The following is an 18718-nucleotide window of genomic DNA, read 5'->3' as shown; positions in this document are numbered from 1 at the left end:
TTGCAATCAGCACAAATTGTTCCACAAAGCTTACATTATACGTGTTCCAGGGATGCAGTTATCTTGCACTTACCCAATCACTGATAGCAACATAAAATTGGTTTCAAATGCATAAGGATAAATAAAGTTGTGTCCAGCAACCATTGTAAGCTGTTTTAAATACTTCATTTCTTAATGTGAATTGACTCCTGTCAATGACACAAAGGTAGAATATACCATATATACCCGAGTATAAGCTGACCCGAATAGAAGCCAAGGCACCTAATTTTAGGACAAAAAACTGGGAAAACTTATTGACTCGAGTATAAGCCGGTTCACACCACAAACCTGGTGGTGGTGGCAGCGGAAGAGGAAGAACAAGCAGCCTGAAAGGGCTCCTTTTGGGCCGCTCATCCCTCTGCCACCCCCTCTGCCACTTGCAAGAGCAGGCATAGGAGTCTGGTTGGGAGAGGCGCAGCGCGGCGCAGCGCCTCTCCCAGCTGCGGCTCCTGTGCCTTCCCGTGCAAGAGGCAGGCGGCGGTGGAGGAACGAGCGGCAAGAAAGGGCTCATCCCTCTGCTGCTGCCCGCCTCACTCGAGTATAAGCCAAGGGAAGCTTTTTCAGCATAAAAAATATGCTGAAAAAGTCAGCTTATATTCAAGTATATACGGTAAACACTTTTCTCAACATATTACAGCTTGGCTTTGTATTTAAGTACAGTGGTATCTCAGGTTAAGTACAGTATTTAAGTACAGTGGTACCTCGTTCCGGAGGTCCATTCTTAACCTGAAACTGTTCTTAACCTGAAGCACCACTTTAGCTAATGGGGCCTCCCGCTGCTGCCGTGCTGCCGAAGCACGATTTCTGGGTTAACGGAGTCTGTAACCTGAAGCGTATGTAACCCGAGGTACCACTGTACTAGAATGGTAGCCACAGGTGGCAAGAATTGCATGCCAGCAAGTGTACTCAATTCCATGTAAAGTGAAGAGAGGTCTGGCAGTGCAGGGATGGAGCACTCTCTCTCTCCTCTGTGCTCAGCACAGAAACCAATCAGAGTGCAGAAGTGTGGATTGATTTTATCCATCTCTCCTCTGCCAGCCCCCAGCAGACTAATAACGTTTTTTGCAGGCTAGGAAATGTTGTACGCTTACTTATCAGACATGCAGTGAGATATTTATGCAGAAGTGCAATCTTTTGTGCAATAGTTTTACTTTGCAAATGCAATGTTCTTTTAGCACATGTATTTAAACAGCACTTTTGAGAGTTTAACACACATTTGCCCCCAGTTCCCTTTCACAAGATCCAACCGTCATTTCCTAAGATCCCCTACTTCTCTTATTCTGCTGCTTTCTGTGCATGAACTGGGGGAGGGATGCAGGCATGCTTGTTCTCCGCTTACCACTTTGAGCTTAGCTGCCTTTTCTTACTCTGTGATATCCGATCAGCTAATCACTACTAGGGGCTTTCACTACCAAATTCCCAGAAACAGGATTTCTATATCATTTCCAGATAATGCAAACAACTTTATAAACAATATTGTATCACTGGTCTAAAGTGCATAGCTTACTTCTGTATTAAAAATATCACCAATATTCTGATTTTTAAAAACTATACTTTAGGAAGAAAATAATAGTGTAGGCCAATGTCAAAAAAGATAAAATACTCTTGCATTATTTGGGCAAAAAAACCAGACACTGTCCTGTTGCAGCTCCCCCCGCCCCGATCTTTTCAAGATGAAGATATACTTTTCTAGGAGCATAGAACCACTGGGTAAGCAACAAAGATATGGAAATATCCATTGCTAATGTACAGTATGTCTCTACTAATGTCTCAAAAGGCATGTTTGAGTATATGCTATAAAATATTCACACTGTAATTGTTTCCATTACAAGAAAGTGTCATTAGAATGTACTGTTTTTCCTATACTGTATGTAGTAAAAAAGGTAATCTAGAAATCACGTATTTATAGAACATCAATGGGGTATTATTTCAAAATGACACAATGACTATATCTTTACAGTCTTCATTACTACTTTTAAGATACTGGCATGGTTCAGACACAATAAACTTTGTTTATTGGCCTTGTGATCATACATTCCCCTCTCCCCACCCCACACATCCCCAGCTTCAAGGAATATATTGGGGGTTGTTTAAACCAATCCCCATAATATTACAACTGGGTAACTGTGGCTCAAACAGTGCTTTAAAAAGAATATACAACCAGGAGAAGACTGTAACATCTGAATCAGATCACTACCATGCTGTAAGTACCTATATCTGTACAGTTTTCAAGGCAAATGCAAACAACTTGTTCTCCATGCAATTAGATTGGGCCTAGGAGAGCCTGTATCACCTGCATCCAGGAACCAACAGATCAGGCAGATGACATGGCTACTTCCCACATCAGCACCAGGGATCCAGGGTTATTAGAGGGAACTGGAATAGTCTGATTATCCCTTGTGTAGCAGGCTTGTTTAGTAAGAAGCTGTATGACTTTAAAAACAACAACTAATAAAGTCTTCTCCAACCTGCTGCCCTCCAGATATTGCTGGACTCCAACTCCCATCATCGCTGACTATTGCTCATGCTCACTGGGGCTGAACAGGAACTAGAATATCTGGCTAGGACTTTCACTCACTAAAGAATCTAACATAGCCAAAGTAACCACACAACAGGATGTGACAGAGCATCTTGCAGTGGAGGGCGGACCATATTTAGAAAAATATTCCAGATTGGAAACGGAATTCCACAGGACTATTTTATAATAATAAAATAATTTAATGATACAATCTCATAAGGGGAAACAAAGTAAGGGGGGGAAAAACTAGTTTGCCTAATGTGCAATTTGGAAATCAATATCCTAAAACTATTTTTTGTAACAGAATTACTCCAACTCTACTATCATAACATTTTAAGGGAGTAAGAAACATTTGTAATTTTTAATCATCTTTCCATGATCAAATGATGTACTGCAGGCATCTAAGGGATCCATTTAAGACAGATGTAGTGGCCTGCAGCTCTCATGCAACTTCACAGGTCTTTTCTGACGCCTGCTGTGAATCCCTTAACATGCCTTCCACCTACCATCACATTGCTTGGAGGCTGAAGAGAGCACAATTCCAATGAGGAAGGAAACAGTCATCTGTGTGTGCCTTCCTCCCTAAGTAAAACATGCTCCTCTCAGCCTGCCAAACAGTTATTTGGCAGGGTGGGGGAAGAACAATCTCTATCTGTTGGAGTGGAGTCTGCCTTTCTCTGCCCCAGTAGGAAGCAGCTGAAAGTGAGAACTTTACCTGCTTTCAGGAGCTTTCTGTATGTTAGACAGAGATCCTCAGGAGACACTGCTGACCAGGTACAGATACCTGAAGGGGTGGAAATGTTCCCTTCCCCCATTAACTTCCTTCCAAGAGTGATTCTTAAGATCTACCCATTTGTTTGTCATTTGGTTGTTTCTTCCAGATCAGCAACCATTTGTTTTTATATAACAAGCTTAACTTGTTATGATATCCAAGATTTCTGTCTTCCTGACCTGCCCACCTTCTTATTAAGGCTGGCAAACTCTACATGAATATTCAGTATTTTTACTGGCCCCTATAAACTTTCTGAAAAATTAGCTGCCACATCATCAGGCATATTCAAATCTGAAAGTATGTGCAGCAGGGGGGAAACTAATTACATATTTGGTTCTGCATCCTGAATTTATATATAATTATTGTGATGAAATAATGATACTATTAAGAGAATTACAAACTGTGTTGTAGATACGTAGTATGCTTTAATAACTATTAAACCATAAAATGAAGAAGGCCATGGGAAACTGCATATGAATAATTTTTGTGCCAGTTTTGTGCATTTGCATATACACAAGATTTCAACATTCCATACTCAAGCACTTCATGTAATAATAGCTCAAGATGCTGATTCCTCATGCTGTTGCTAAGGGCAGAGCAAAAGACTATTGCTTCTGACTGAATCTTCTGGGACATACGCATTCTACTAGAGCACATGAGACCAAAAAAAACCTGCTTTAGAGCATTAGATTTCTTTCTGCAGAATAAGAATATAATTTACATTGTGAGACACATGCTTTGAGAGCCTTAAACTTAATAATACTAATTATTACATGTCCACAATTCTAAAGGATATCCACCATATCCTATCAAAAAGAACCCTAACATCTGATTGGTATGCTATATGGCAATATATACCTCCTTGTAAGCCACTACAGTGGTACTTCGGGCTAAGAACTTAATTTGTTCTGGAGGTCTGTTCTTAACCTGAAACTGTTCTTAATCTGAGGTACCACTTTAGCTAATGGAGCTTCCTGCTGCCACTGCCACGAGATTTCTGTTCTCATCCTGAAGCAAAGTTCTTAACCCAAGGTACTATTTCTGGGTTAGCGGAGTATGTAACCTGAAGCATCTATAACCTGAAGTGTCTGTAACCCGAGGTACCACTGTACAAACTATACAATTACACACAAATAGCGCTCAGGAGAATTTCCACCACATGCATGCACTTAATTACAGCTGCACAGCTTTTTGTATTTTGTATTAAAAATATAGGGAAACACCTGCAGATTGTTTAATATTTAATATTATTTAATTAAATATTATGTAATAAAGTAAACCAATAACAGATTATGCCCGTGTTAAATGGTGTCTCTTATGAAAAATTAGCAGCATGCGCCTGCGTATTTGTTGCAAAAAGTTCTTGATAATAGCAAGCAGAGTGTACAAATACACAAAAACCTATGGAGTCTTGCACAAGTATGTAGAATAGAAATAAGTTACTTATGTGATGTGGTTTGAGAAGATTTTAGATTCTAATATGCCTAATTCAAATTAAATTGCAGCTCAATAAATGACAGCCTATTAGGCTGATAAAAATAACTGCCAAACTTATGACATCAGATCAAAAGTAGAGCAACAGTGTTTTGCTTTCTGTATATAGGGCATTTGCAACAAATTGATTATCACATGATTATTGTCTCAAAACATGTTTTGTTCTTTAGCCATCAGGAAGAGGCAGAAATACCCAGAGCTGCTGTACCATTTTATTCTTATGCAGGTTATTTGTAATCTACTTCACTTCTGATTAGCCTCTTTCAATACGTCATACCCACTGACAGGTAAGGACAAGATCTAACATTTTGCTTTAGAACTTTTAAAGTGAGTCCTGAAAATGCTTCCAGCAGGTGAAATTACTGGGCATGGTATCTATCCTCCTACTTCGTATGGAAACAATATGGTCTCCCAACAATAACACCCATTTACATGGACAAAAGCTTCCAGTGCTGTATCAAGCATCATATTTTAAATATGTAGGTACAAAAAAAAAAACACCAACCCCATCTATTTATGCAGATTTGCAGTTATGCTTCTCTAAGGAACTCTTTCAACTTCTACAAATCAAAGATGATAACTTACCAAGTGTATATGAGCAAGTATCTGGAGATGTAAGAAAGTCTAATTTCACCAAGAATCTCTTTCAGCCTCTATTTCGCCCTTTGAAGATCAGATCAGTGGTTCCCAATTTCTCCTTGCCCGCTGCCACAGACAGCTTGAAAACTGCTGGTGGTCTTAGCAGACTACCATACTTAATTATTTTTCTACATGCCATAGCAACTATAATGCTTTTATGGTATTTTTATTGGTTCTTTCATTTCTAAAGTTGTATCTTATTGTATTGTAATTTGCATTTCATAGAATTTGAATTGTAATTCAATAAAATACAGTATAAGAAATAAAAGAAACAATGAAGATACCACTAAAAAATAAATATGAAATTTTAATGTGGACATGCCATGAACCAGCTGAATGAAGTTCACATATCACTGGTGGTCCATGGACCACAAAACCCCTTATCTAATTCATACTTATATAAACTAACCAGAAACAGAAGCTCTTTCTTTCAATGAGAAATGGATCATGTAAACACACCATGTATTCAGTGGCTCGACCCAAAACCTGCCCTTGTGAAAAAAATTGTCCCCAAGCACAAAAAAATACTTTTAGCGCAATCATGTGTGTTTATATGCAAAAGTAGGCTCCACTGTTTTCAGTGCATGGAAGAATGGATCATGACTCAGTTCAAAAAAACTTATCTGCTAAACAGATTATCAAATAACATTTCCCCCAGGATTCATAATTTACACAATTTCTCCATAGGATGCTAAACTGCACTGTACATTAAAAGGTCCACTTAATAACATAAGGAGGGTCTATTGGATCAGGCCAACAGTTCATCTTGTCCAGCACCCAGTTCTCACAGTGGCAAACTAGATATGTATAGGAAACCCAACTAGCCTTCCATGAGCATAACTTTAAGACACCACAGCATAACTAGGCATGAGCCACAGAGGAAGCAATAAAGGGTGTGTACACGAGTGCTCCTTGATCACTTTCATCACACAGGCTTATTGTACGTATCTCATATTTATACGCTACTTCTTGCTCAGTCACAGTTCCCCCCCCCTTTCTTTTTTTAAATACCAAACTCACATAGTTGCAAATACTAGATGCTGTGGGGTGAGGAGAAGACTTTAAAGCTAACAAAGACTGAACAAAGTCAGAAGTAATATCCTTCACCTCTCAAACAGGGAAGTGAATAAGGTATTTATGATGAACAGGTGGATTTATATTTTTCTTTTCTTTTTTTAAAGGAAGAATTGCCTAACAACAAAAAAGAAGGAAGTTTGAACAATAGCTGAGAAGAGGAATGTTGTGAAATGTCTAGTTAGCCTTATTATACAGAGTTTACTTTTTGGATGAGGTTTTAAAATTCATCTAACTAAACCAAGCAGCAGCATAATGAACAGACCATGCTACCACGTACAAACTGCAGTTCTACAGACTGCATCCACTGGCAGGCTAACAACTTGATACATACATACCTTTACACAGAGGACTTGATCAGAGAAAGAGGAAAATGTAGTTCATAGTTGGATGTACTGTAAATGTAAACACCTGGTTCCTTAACAGCCTGTTGCAAACATTTGACAAAGTAATCTAAAAATCATTCAGCTAGACTCAATCAGGTTTTTTAAAATTTCTTTTAAAAATGCAAGTATGTTCAGCTTAGTACAAGCTGTGTGAAAAAGTACAATCAAGTAAGAGTTTTGAAAAATAAAAAAACAGGAATAACTAGTCTTCTCATTCATATGTAGCAGCCCAAGTTGCTGGACATAAGGAAAGAATGGCTGTTTTAAATATAGCTGCAGTGGAAAATAGTAGCAATCTCAGCTTCAAGGTCTCAACATACTGTAAACATAACTATATCAGTCATGATATAGGTACAACTCACTTATCCATGCCTACAGACTACAAACCATCTTTGGTAATTATAGAACAGAATGGAAATAGAAACCTTTTTCAAAAAGCTGTATCATTATGGAAAGGGGGAAAGAAATGAAAACTTTAATGCCACTTACTCAAATGCGAAGAACAGTCCACTGGTAACCAAAATAAGAACAAGGGTCAGGTAGAAGACTCCAGTCTGACGAGCCATCATGATCCTTCCATCACAGTAGAACTTGTTTCTTCCAGGGAAAACCTCCCATTTTCTCTTGGCAGTTGTTTTCTTTTTCTTATGAGGAGACTCCATGGGAGAAGAGGAGCTGTGAGTGCTGATCTGACTGTATTCACAGTCTTTCATGGGCCCTCCTCCACCACCTCCTGGAGTCATCAAGGGGGAATAAGGAGGGGAGTAACCCCCAAAACACCTCTTGGGTAAGATGTTTCCTTGAAGCCACTTTTAGTACTTTAGTTTATCAGGGCATTATACAACACCCAGTTAACTGTTCAGTGTCCAAAGCTGTCATTGCAGAAGTCATAAGTAGTCTATCCTTTCTTCACAATGAAATGAAACAGTTCAAAACAGTTCCTTAAAAGTATGTAATCATACAAGGAAATGGGAACTAGAAATAGCTAAAATATAAATCAACTGTCGAAGAAATAGCGCTTTAAAAGGATTTTGAAGCATTGTTCCTTTTGTTTAACAAGCTGCTCAGTTTTTACATCAAATCCACATCCTTAAGCATGTCTTGGTTAAAAATGGTTAAGAGTGTTTTGTAACCAAGTAGATTCCTTTCATATAAGTTTGTTAAGATCCTTTATGCAGATCATTTTACAAAAATTAAAATTCCTATTAATTGTTCCAAGCACATATATCCAAATCCAAAACCAGCAGTTGAGAAACCATCCATAATATCCAATTTTCTCCTAGACTCTGTAAGCTGCCTGTATTTTTCTGGCCGTTGCTCTGAATGACAACAAAAGACTATTAGTTCCTCTTTGTTCTCACTATAGAAAAGAAAGTTTTTGGAACATAACAGAAATGTGGTGGTCAATATCCATTGCCAGAGGAAAAATAATACATGACATATTAAAAGCCAGCCTTCATTTCTATTTGCCAACAAATATCCAGTTCACCCTCCCTTTCCTCCAGAAAAAAACAACTTGATTTCAGGGGAAAGAGATGCAAATAAAATGTTTATATTATAAATCCCTTCCGCTTTTCTTCCTTCGGTCGCACTTATTGAGACTTCCAGGCTTTTATATAAGCAAATAAAGGAGTTGCTCTCTGAAACTCATTCCAGCTTCGATACAGGAATTAGTCAGATAGTGAAGCCATCCAAGATTCGTCTCCCGTTCCAGAAGGTATCGGGCTGGCAGCCCACCCACCTACCCGGCTCCCTTCAAACTGTCATCGGACCTAAAGCTGTCTTCGACCCCCTCACAACCCCAGCGCTGCCTTCCACTTGAACAGAGCAGATGTCAAGAAAAAGAGCGGCGGGTGCTTCACTTTCCGCCTCCCACTCTATCTGGGTTTATTTATCCCCAGCAGCCAGACCAAGCAGAAGCAGCTTCCTGGATCCCGCTTTTCATCGCCGGGAGCAGCGTGTGGGAGAGAAGCGACCCGAAAACAGCGCCCGGCGGCGACAGCACCCGCTTCCCCCTCGCCTCCCGACATCCACGCGCCCCCGTTCAAAAGCGATGGAGGCTGCTTGGCAAAGGCAGGCGAAAGGAGGGAGGGAAAGGAAGAGGGAGGCACGGTTATAAAATAGCCGCCCTCACACACGCTTCCCTCAGCGCCGTTTCTTCTCCTCCTCCTGCTGCTGCTGAGGAGAACCAGGAGTCACTTCGTTTACACGGGTCAGAAGCAGCAGCAGGGAGAGATTTCTTTGGCTCGAACCGTTCCTGGAAGAAGCCTCCTCGCCAAGGGTTCACTGAGAGCCGCGGCAGAGCGAGCACCAGCCGCCAGAAGCCCCTCCTCGGGATTTGCTCTTCCGTCTCATGGCTGGAAGGCAGCGGGGAACTCTGCCCGTTGAGCGTCCGCCTCACGGGGCTCCCTCTCGGCCAGGGAAGGTCGCCCAGTTCTGCCTGCGGTCCTCCGGTCCCTTCGCCGGGCAAGGCGGGCAGCCTTTGTTCGCCTCGCTCCGTCTCCCCCGGTGCTCCCTGCCTCGTCCTCCGCCGCCCACAAGCCACGCAGCAGCAGCGGCAGCGCGCCGAGGTCGCTCGCGGTCTCTCAGGGTCTCTCCCCGTCGCCTCCCAGCCCGCTTTCCTCTCGGCAGCCGGCGGCGATGCCTCCTCTCGCCAACCCCAAGCGGCGGCAGCGGGAACGGCTGGCTTGTGCTCCCGCTGCCCTTATTGTTTTCACTCTCTTCCTCCAAGCTCCCCCCGCGCCCTGAGCTGGGTCCCGACTCCCGACCACGCGACGGCGCGAAAGCGGAGATTCCCCCACCACCCTCCAATGTTCTCCTGCCTCAAGAGGAAGAAGGCTCAAGGTCCATCTCCCGCCTCCCTCCCTCTCCCACTCTCGAGCGCACGGCCATCTGGGAAATGTAGTCCAGTGCCTGCATTCCGCGTGTAACCAGACTACATAGATGTTAAAACAAAAACAGCTTTCATAAGGGGAAGTGAGGTTAGCCGAAGAGGAAACGGGGAAGAACTACAAGTCCCAGGGTCTCCCCCCTTTCCTCGCCCTCTACGATTGTCTGCTGATGTAAATAATCGCGAGGGCGGTGAATTCTGAGCTGGGAACGGAAACGGAGAGAGTTCAGCAATTTAAAGAAAAAGGGGAGCGGGGTAGGAAGCAGAGGAGCGGGGAGGAGTTTTTTTTTTTGTAAAAATAAACAATTCATCTGGAATATATATATTATAATGCTGTGTTACTATTAATGACGATATTGCAATATTATTTGCGTTCGCCTTCTGATAGACTAGCATTTAATATGTTACTTGGGGTCCTGGGGAAAAAATGGTGTTTGTGTGTTAAATTATTGGGATCCCCTCTCTTCCCGATAGCACAGTTGTGTATAACGTTTATCCCAATAATCAGCAGTTCAGTAAGCAGTCCAATTGGGACCAGCCCACACAAGAGGCAAGGTGAGGTGACTGCCTCAGGTGGCAGAATCCACTAGGGCAGGAGATCCCGATGCCAATCTTTCTCTCCCCACCTTGTTCCTGATGTAGATATTCTGTGGTGGGGAGCATGGCACCATTTTGGAGTCCGCCTCAGGTGCCAAAATGTCTCTGGCCGGACCGGAGTCCAGTCCTATTTATAGTGCATGCAATAAACCTACAGCCCCCTGGAGGAATCTGCTTCTTTAGCTTTGAACCCAAGCAGTGCAGTGCATCAGGGTATGTGGGAAGGCGTGGGGCAGGAAATTGGGGGGTGTATGCCATGAGGTGTATATATTCTGGCCCTAATCTCCCTTCTAGTCCAGGATGCTATAAGAAAAGTGCTTTCTGGTGGAGTCTTCTCCTTCCTCAGTGGACGCCCCTCCTCCTGCCCTAGGCTTACCACAAGCAGATGCACTACTGTGCTGGGTGGCTGCAAGGCACCCGTCTCAGTAATTACCTATACAGTGGTACCTTGGTTTTCAAACAGCTTAGTTCACAAACAACATGGAACGCGAACACTGCAAAACCGAAAGTAGGTGTTCTGGTTTTTTAACATTTTTCCGGAAGCCGAACATGCTCCGTTTTGAGTCCCCCTGTGTTTCTTGTTGTGCTGCTAATTTGCGTTCCCCATTGTAATTCAAGCCTTCCGTTTCCGATTGCAGTGATCTAAGGTCATATTTGCAGTTATATTTGGTGCTTTTGTTTTTGCTATTTATTTTGCATTTTTTGTTTTGAGGCTTTTTCAGTTAATTTGTTTTTGTGACTGTGTGCATCCCAGTTCAGCTACTGATTGATTGACTGATTGTGTGACTGCGGAAATGGATAAAAGCCCCCCATCCAAACAATGACTATTATCAGTGCAAGTAAGGAAATAATAATAATTTTAATTTTTATCATCTACGATACTGTTTTATTTATTTTATAGTACGGTACATTGATTATTGCTTTCATTTTATGGATTAATGGTCTTGTTAGATAGTAAAATTCATGTTAAATTGCTGTTTTAGGGGTTGTTTTTAAAAGTTTGGAACGGATTAATCCATTTTGTATTACTTTCTATGGGAAACTGTGCCTTGGTTTTGGAACACTTTGGTTTTGGAACGGATGTCCAGAATGGATTACAGTAAGTTTGAGAACCAAGGTACCACTGTAATGCCCAGACATAGCATCACTATGGGGGCATTGCGTGTTATTTGAAACAGTAGTTTCCCAGCTGTCTGCTACTCCCACTTCATAAACCCAGGCCCTGGAAAGGGGCCAAATGGGAGACTCATAGCAGGCATAAGCAGCCGTGGACCCTGTCAGGGTTACCCAATGATGCCAGGTGCTGCTGCTGCCTGGCTTGCAGGGAGGGGATATAATAGGATCAGAGGAAAAGCGCTTTCTCCAATCCTTATTAATTCCCTCTTCCCCAGCTGCATAGCAGGAAAAGCCCCTAGCAACCTAAAACATCCTGGGATGGGTATGAAAATAAGTTAAGGGGATATTTACCAAGAGTTTCCTGTTCTTTGACCCCATTTCCCTTCTTGCAACTATTCCATTCTGTACAGGCAAGGGAAGGTGGTAAAATATCCTCCTTTTCATCCTGTGCTGCAAAATTTAGTACTAGATTAGCACCTTCCTATTCAGTTAGCCCTTTTCCCTGAACTAAATGTTTTGCAGCATGAGGGAATTCCATAAGATAAGATATCCAGCCTAAAGTAAAATCTTATGTGCTGTTTAAGTTCTAATTGAAAGGTTGCTTCTTATCACACCTGTGGTGTGGTTGCTGGCAGACAACGTAGGAATTTCCATGTAACTTCTGTAGTGTATATAAGAGGTGTATCCTATGTATCAGCATTATTGCATAGAAAGTCTCCACACCAGTACTTAGGAACTCTATACCCATGCAACAACTTTCTGCAGGCTGCTGATGTTGCCATGGAGATTTTCCATGTAAATAGCTCTGATCAGCAAACAGCTTCCCCATATGTTCAGGCAGCTCTGCATGGAGGCACCACAACCATAGAGTGTTGGTAACTCAAATATTAATAGTATTAATGAATTCTCTGTAGCTATTTAGTATTCTGTTGTTAGACTGCTCTGCTCCAAATTGCTGCCCCCACCCCATTCCACAAGCTGCTATTTTGTAAATAAGAAACAGCATTAGGTATGCAAATACAGTTAATTCCTTTTGTCCACAAGACTATTATTTACAGTCTATACTTGTAGCTTATTTATCCTGGCTTCAACAGGACATGATACAGGATTTCAAACAAGCTGGTCCCATACAATTCCATTTCAATGCAATTAACTGTGTGTTTAGGGTGGGCTCTCTATTCATATACCTGTTTGTTTTTAGGCCACCTTTTCAGAGTTTAGAGTTGCTGAAAAATAAAATAACCAGAAGCATTAAAACAAAACAAAAATAGTAGAAACAATAAAAACAAAGACAGAAGACCTCAGCAACTGCCCAACAAAATTCCCGAACAGCTAAAATAAGTCAACTGATTCAGTGCATAGGAGTGCATCCTCAGATGTATTTTTCTTACAAGCTTGGTGATAATCCTCTCCATCACATTCCTGAAATTTACTTTGCCAACTTTGCAGTGCTCTCCCTAACTTGATGCAAGCACAAATATTGTTCTTCTTGTTGTTATTTAATGTTTATAAAACACCATAAATGCAAATGGGGTTTGTGTAGTTTACAGGGTTAAAAGACTGTGCTGTAAACCAGGTACTTCTACTTCTGTTGTAGATTCACTAGATGGCCTTAGGCAAGTACGGTAACTACAGCTCAGTCCCCTCCTTCAATATGTGTTATGGAGGGTAATAAAACTGACTGCAACTTAACTAGATAATGCAGGTGTCTCCAACCTTTCTGGGCCAGTGGATGCAGTTGGAGTTTTGAGCTAGTTTTTGGATGGCAAAGCTTTTTGGGCCAAAGTTGTTGAGATTTTTTTAGTTTTGCTCAAAGTTGCGGAGATCTTTTTGCAAAATCTAAAAAAAAGAGAAGTTTTGGAGCTATTTTTAAGGAATTTCTATATAGACTCTGTTATTAAACGTGTGAAAATGACTGATCTCTTCTGTTCTCATCCACTGAGTCATATTGCTGGGCCTAAAGCGGCTCCATCAGCTGAAGATATTCCTGGGAGAGCTTATCTGCTAAAGAAAAAAACACCTATGGAACTGAATCACTTATGTGATTCAGAACGACAATTTATGTCAAATGGTACTGAGGAAAGCTTGCCAGAATAGGGCAGGATTGCTATTATTTGCTATTAAATTATGTGGTGATAAAATTTATTGACTGGTGCTATAATATGGTTGACCTAGTCAGCAAATTCCTATTCACTCTTATCCACTTTGAAGTTCATCAAGAATCAACCGAGGAACACAGTCTCTCAGGAGTACAGAAAGATATGCTTAGGCGCTTTGATTTCATTTTAATAGAATAATAGACAGAGTTATAGAATGGAATCAATTCCTGTGACACCTGTAAGGCAAGAGAAACTAATTCCAATTGCTCCAAAAACTCAAATCTGCCCTTCCCTTTAGGCCCCATTTATCTAGCTGGCATTACTCAGGAAGCTTTCATAGGAAAAGGGGGTTATGTCTCTCTCCTTCAGGTGCCTGTGTGTGCTCTGTGTTGCAGCACACAAGAGGTTTAAGACAATAAAAATATAATAAGAAATCTGTACTGTATGATATGGTATTTGTGTACTATGGACAATCAGGTCTCAAGGTTGGGGATTCTGAGAATTATAGGGTGAAGAAGAGAGAGGGGAACAACAGTACAGTAATTTAGCATGGAGCTGGCAGAAAGGGAAAACATGGAAGCTATGGAAACTAACTCAGCCACTGAACTGGTTTTTTTTTGTGTAATTATAATCTGAGTGGTGTCATCATAATAAAGGATGGCAATTCACTGCATAATTTGCTTTGTGATTTTTGGAAACAATATGGCTCTCTGCAAATATGGGATCATTCTCACTTGGTTTGTCACGGCTCTTTTTAATATACTAATGTAGCACATTTTCGTTATATTGATTTTATTGCTGCAGTATTTCTGGAGGAAAGTATGTGAGAGGAAATATAAGGCAGCAATTTCAATTTGTAACTTTCGGGGACAACGACACATATTGTATGGAACATTAACTCCACACAAACTAATAGGGATTAAATAAAATATGCTTGTTTTCAACCCATAAATGTTTATGCGCCTTATTTTAAATGCACATTTTTAAAAAAAACAACAACACATAATCTTTTGATTTAGTTAAGATTGGTGATGGTGAAGTCATGGAAGTGATAAAAAATATTACTTAGATCTGGAAGCTACAGCAACATATAGTGGACATCAAGTTGAGGAAGGTTGATATGGGGCAATTTTTCATATAAGCTCTTCTTATTCTACTACAGACCACCTGAGAATGAGAGACAAATATTTTACATATGATAATAAATATGCTTTGGGGCATAAAAGTGCAATATTATACTTTATCAGGCTATCATAAGCCTGTGAACTTTTCCACCTTCTTGCTTGGTCTTGGGAGTGACTTTGCTAACCAGTTTTATTAAATGACAGCTGCTTGTACAGTACAGGGTGAGTCTTTTAAAAGAGGCCCCATGGAACATGTGTACTCTGTATCCACGGGGCCTCTTTTAAAGGACTCACTTGTACTTTAAACCATTTTTAAAAAAAGCAAAAACAAGCCATCAGTTTATCCCAGCAACTATTTAATACATATTTCCTTTATCAAGAAGACCCTTTCTGCACAATCAAGATGAGTGCAAATTGTCTGTTTGACTTGTTTACCATACCGGCCTTTAAAGCAACTCTTTAGCATACAGTTAAAAGCACAAGAGGTTACAGGCTGTAATGGCTTAGCATCACCCAGTAAATTAATACAGTTTCAGTTACTTTAATTTCTGGGGCAGTCCAATTTCATGCTGCCATTGCAGCCACTGGACCACAGTGACAGATGGATCCAAAGGAGGTGGATCCAAGCATCATATTGGGGGAATCTTATTCCGGATTCTCCACCTCTGCACAATGGTGAATAAGATCCAGATGTAAGTGCTTGGATGTGCAGAAGGCAGAGGTTCTCTTACATTCTGCTCATTGTATTTTTATACTAACCAAAGGGAAGCCTTGTAAATTCACTAGCAAGCCTACACAAAGTTCCACTAGCTCACCTGGCCAAGCATACCAATTGTAATAATGTGTGGCACACTGATGGCCTGAAAGAAGAAAAAGAGCCAGCTATATTCCAGTTTACATGTCTACAAAAAGTCATATAATTGTTTAATTCTTTGACATCTGATGGGAGGGCACTCCATAAGGCAAATGCAACTTCTGCCTGGTTCGTTGTAGCTTCACTTCTCGCATTGTGGAAACCAGCCAGAAGATCCTTGGAGCTGGACTTCAGTGCCTGGGCTGAATGATGCGGGTGGATATGCTCCTTTAGGTATACCGTGCTGAGTCCATTTAGGGCTTTAAAGCTCAGCACCAACACTTTGAATTGTTCTCAGAAATGTACTGAGAGCCAATGTAGATCTTTCAAGACTGGAGTTATGTGGTCCCAGCAGCCACTCCCACATGACTCATAAATAGCCATTTACTTAGTCTGTAATAGGTTTGTTGATCTGTCTCTCTTCACACTTGGGCAGTTTGCAGTGGAACAACATCATGTACTCAAAACCAACAAAGTAGTTCTGCCCATGTCACTATAATAAATTTCCACAATTCAGGTCAGCATGAAACAGGAATAAATAGATATGGGTGGATCCACCAACTTCCAATACAGCAAAGACTTATCAGCAAGTTGAGGCTGGTGCCTGTTTGCTAAAGGACAGGCATGCAAGTGAATACATTGGAGGTAATAGATCATCTTTCAGAGCACAAGGCTTAAGGAATTGCATCAGAAATAATAAGAAAATTATATGCAACCCCTCCTTAGAAAGAGGATTCACAATCTGCTTCACATTTATCTTAGCCCCTTGCTTTTATTGAGAGTCCCTGCCAAGGAGCCTTACGCGGACATTAATTTTGCATATATCTTGGGAATTCAAGCCATTCCAATAGTGCAGAAGACTTGGCTGGCTATTAAACTCATTGCTGGCTATTAAACTCATTAAAAAGACTGTGTGTTATATAAACATCTGATTTAGCTTGCACCTTGTGAATTAAAATTCTCACATGAAACCAAATGCTGTTAGAGATCTTATGTCAAGAAAATCAGAAAAACATTATTCAGATCACACCATTAACTCATGCAGCAAGGGTCGTTTCATTAGACACAATGCCATCTACATAAACAAAGTAATATATCTGCAAACAAACTTGATGCTTTCTCAACAACAATAATTACAATCCAAGAATTATTAGGGGGGAAAGATGGATTCTGTATTCTCTAAAGTTGCTGAAGGAATTAATTTTATATTTGCTTTAAACATCAGAAAATAAAGCACATTCAGAGGATCTGAATTCTTTTGGCTCAGATCCGGAGATTTGTATATAAGTTCTATGCAATAAGTCCCTCTGAAAGCAACCTATGTGGCAACAACATAGACTAGAGGCGCCAATCAACGGTTTGTGAACAAAATGTGTGGTTCATATTTGGTTTTGGGACTAAGGCAAGACTGTTCCTTGGCAGACCCCCCAACTCCTGCATAATAGGTCTCTGGGGATTTATCCTGCAGTTGTGGAATACAGTACATTGCCAACAAAATTCCACGTACGGCCAGCTGACACATGTTTCTACTTCACTTCACTGTGGTCCCACATACATCTGAGGATGTTTATATGGAGAATAGCAGCCAAACCAACTGTGCGAAATGTCCAATAGCAGCACAGGGACCAGGGCACTGACTGACAATAAGGCTATCCACCCACATGAATAATTTGCAGGATCAAGGTCATTTAATTTAAAAAGTGGATTAACAACCATAGTGATTGAAAAGCCTCTCTCCATACAAGTAGTTTAGCAAGGGCAGCAACAGCTATCAGGCTTTTGTGGCACGGTGCAGCCAATGTACCTCACTACCATTCTGGAAAAATCACTTCTCCATAATATGATGTAATAGCTAATGACTACTGTCCTAAATGCATTTGAGCTGGCAGTCCTTGGCTGATTTCAATACAGCTCTGTTAGTAATGAATCTGTGTAGGAGCTGCAGCTTCTTTTGGCAGGTTCTATAAAGAATGTCAGCAAGTTATCAAGGCATGTTTTATGACGACAATTAGATTGAAATTTGATGTTTTAGCTCTGATCCTCAGAGCACTCTGCTAATTCAAGCTCTCTGAATTTCAGCAACCCATCACCAACCTGGGGCTAGAGCAGTCCACAGAAGAGGCTCCTTTTCCTGGACATGACTGTACAACTACATAATGGCTATAGAATTAAACCACTTTACATAGAAAATCAACTGACTGCTACACATACTTGAACACTAGAAAATCCATTGTCTATAGCCAATCCCTACATTACAAACACATCTGCTCATACTCTTTGGACAGAGACTAACAACTTAAGAAGTTTTATTAGGCATTCCTTAAACTACAATACCCACCCAACACAGTGAAAAAACAGGTCAACAAGGTCAAAGTATAGTAGTACTCAAGAACAATGAACTACAGGGCAGACCTAGTAGAGAAAACCATACCACACCACTTGTTGTCACTTCCAAGTTTCCTGCTGAAGCCAAATTTATCACCAGTGATCTACACACAGCCTATGCTGTAGAATTACACTTCTCTCTCACAGGTCTTGGGTGGTAGGCCTGTACTTGCTTACAGCCAGCCCCCCTCAAACCATCTACTTATCAGCAAAAAGTGACCATACAACAGATATGAACACAGGATATAGTCCCCTGTGTCACACTATGTTACCGGTTCTTTACCAATGTCTACTCTGGTAACACAGTTACAAGCAGGTCCATGCTGAATGGGGGTGTGTGCAGTTGGGTACACTTGCTCCAGGCCTTGGAGGGCTAAGCTGGCCGGGACCCCCGCAGGGACCTGCTGATCTTACACTGTCATGGCAAGACTTCCCGATGCCTCTCAGCTGACTGGGGACCCTTGCAGACAAGCAATGCATGGGTCTGGTGATGGGTTCTACAGGTGGCGACCATATTACAGGCATCCAATTAATGTGTGACCACCACCCAGAAGAGGGCAGAACAGGGGCAGAAAGGGCTTATGCGTGCGTGGGGGCCAAGAACGGAACCCCTGCACAAAATAGTCGCCACCTGTAATAATGGCACCCACACCAAGGGTTCTTTCATTTATTCGCCTTCCAATGCAATATATGCCATCAGAATTCTGCTTTGGGAAGGATCAGTCACTTTAT

The 18718-nt window shown here is 41.2% G+C and overlaps 1 protein-coding gene across 5 annotated transcripts in view; it reads right to left on the bottom strand.

The window, feature by feature from the left end:
* ZDHHC14 (zDHHC palmitoyltransferase 14) overlaps positions 1-8609 on the bottom strand; it is a 70132-nt gene extending 61523 nt beyond the window's left edge. For all 5 annotated transcript variants that reach the window (XR_014006231.1, XM_081187443.1, XM_081187445.1 and 2 more), the window contains exon 1: positions 7412-8609. Coding sequence is in view for 4 of the 5 variants with exons in the window: in XM_081187443.1 (XP_081043569.1) it covers positions 7412-7665 (254 nt within the window). In the remaining variant the exon portion in view is untranslated. The remainder of the gene's footprint in view (positions 1-7411) is intronic.
* Between the last annotated feature and the right edge of the window lie 10109 nt (positions 8610-18718).

The sequence above is a fragment of the Podarcis bocagei genome, assembly GCF_964188305.1.
Source record: "Podarcis bocagei genome assembly, chromosome: 3".
NCBI lineage: Eukaryota > Metazoa > Chordata > Lepidosauria > Squamata > Lacertidae > Podarcis > Podarcis bocagei.
The sequence above is the reverse complement of the archived record's forward strand: the minus strand, read 5'-3'. Positions and strand labels throughout refer to the sequence as shown.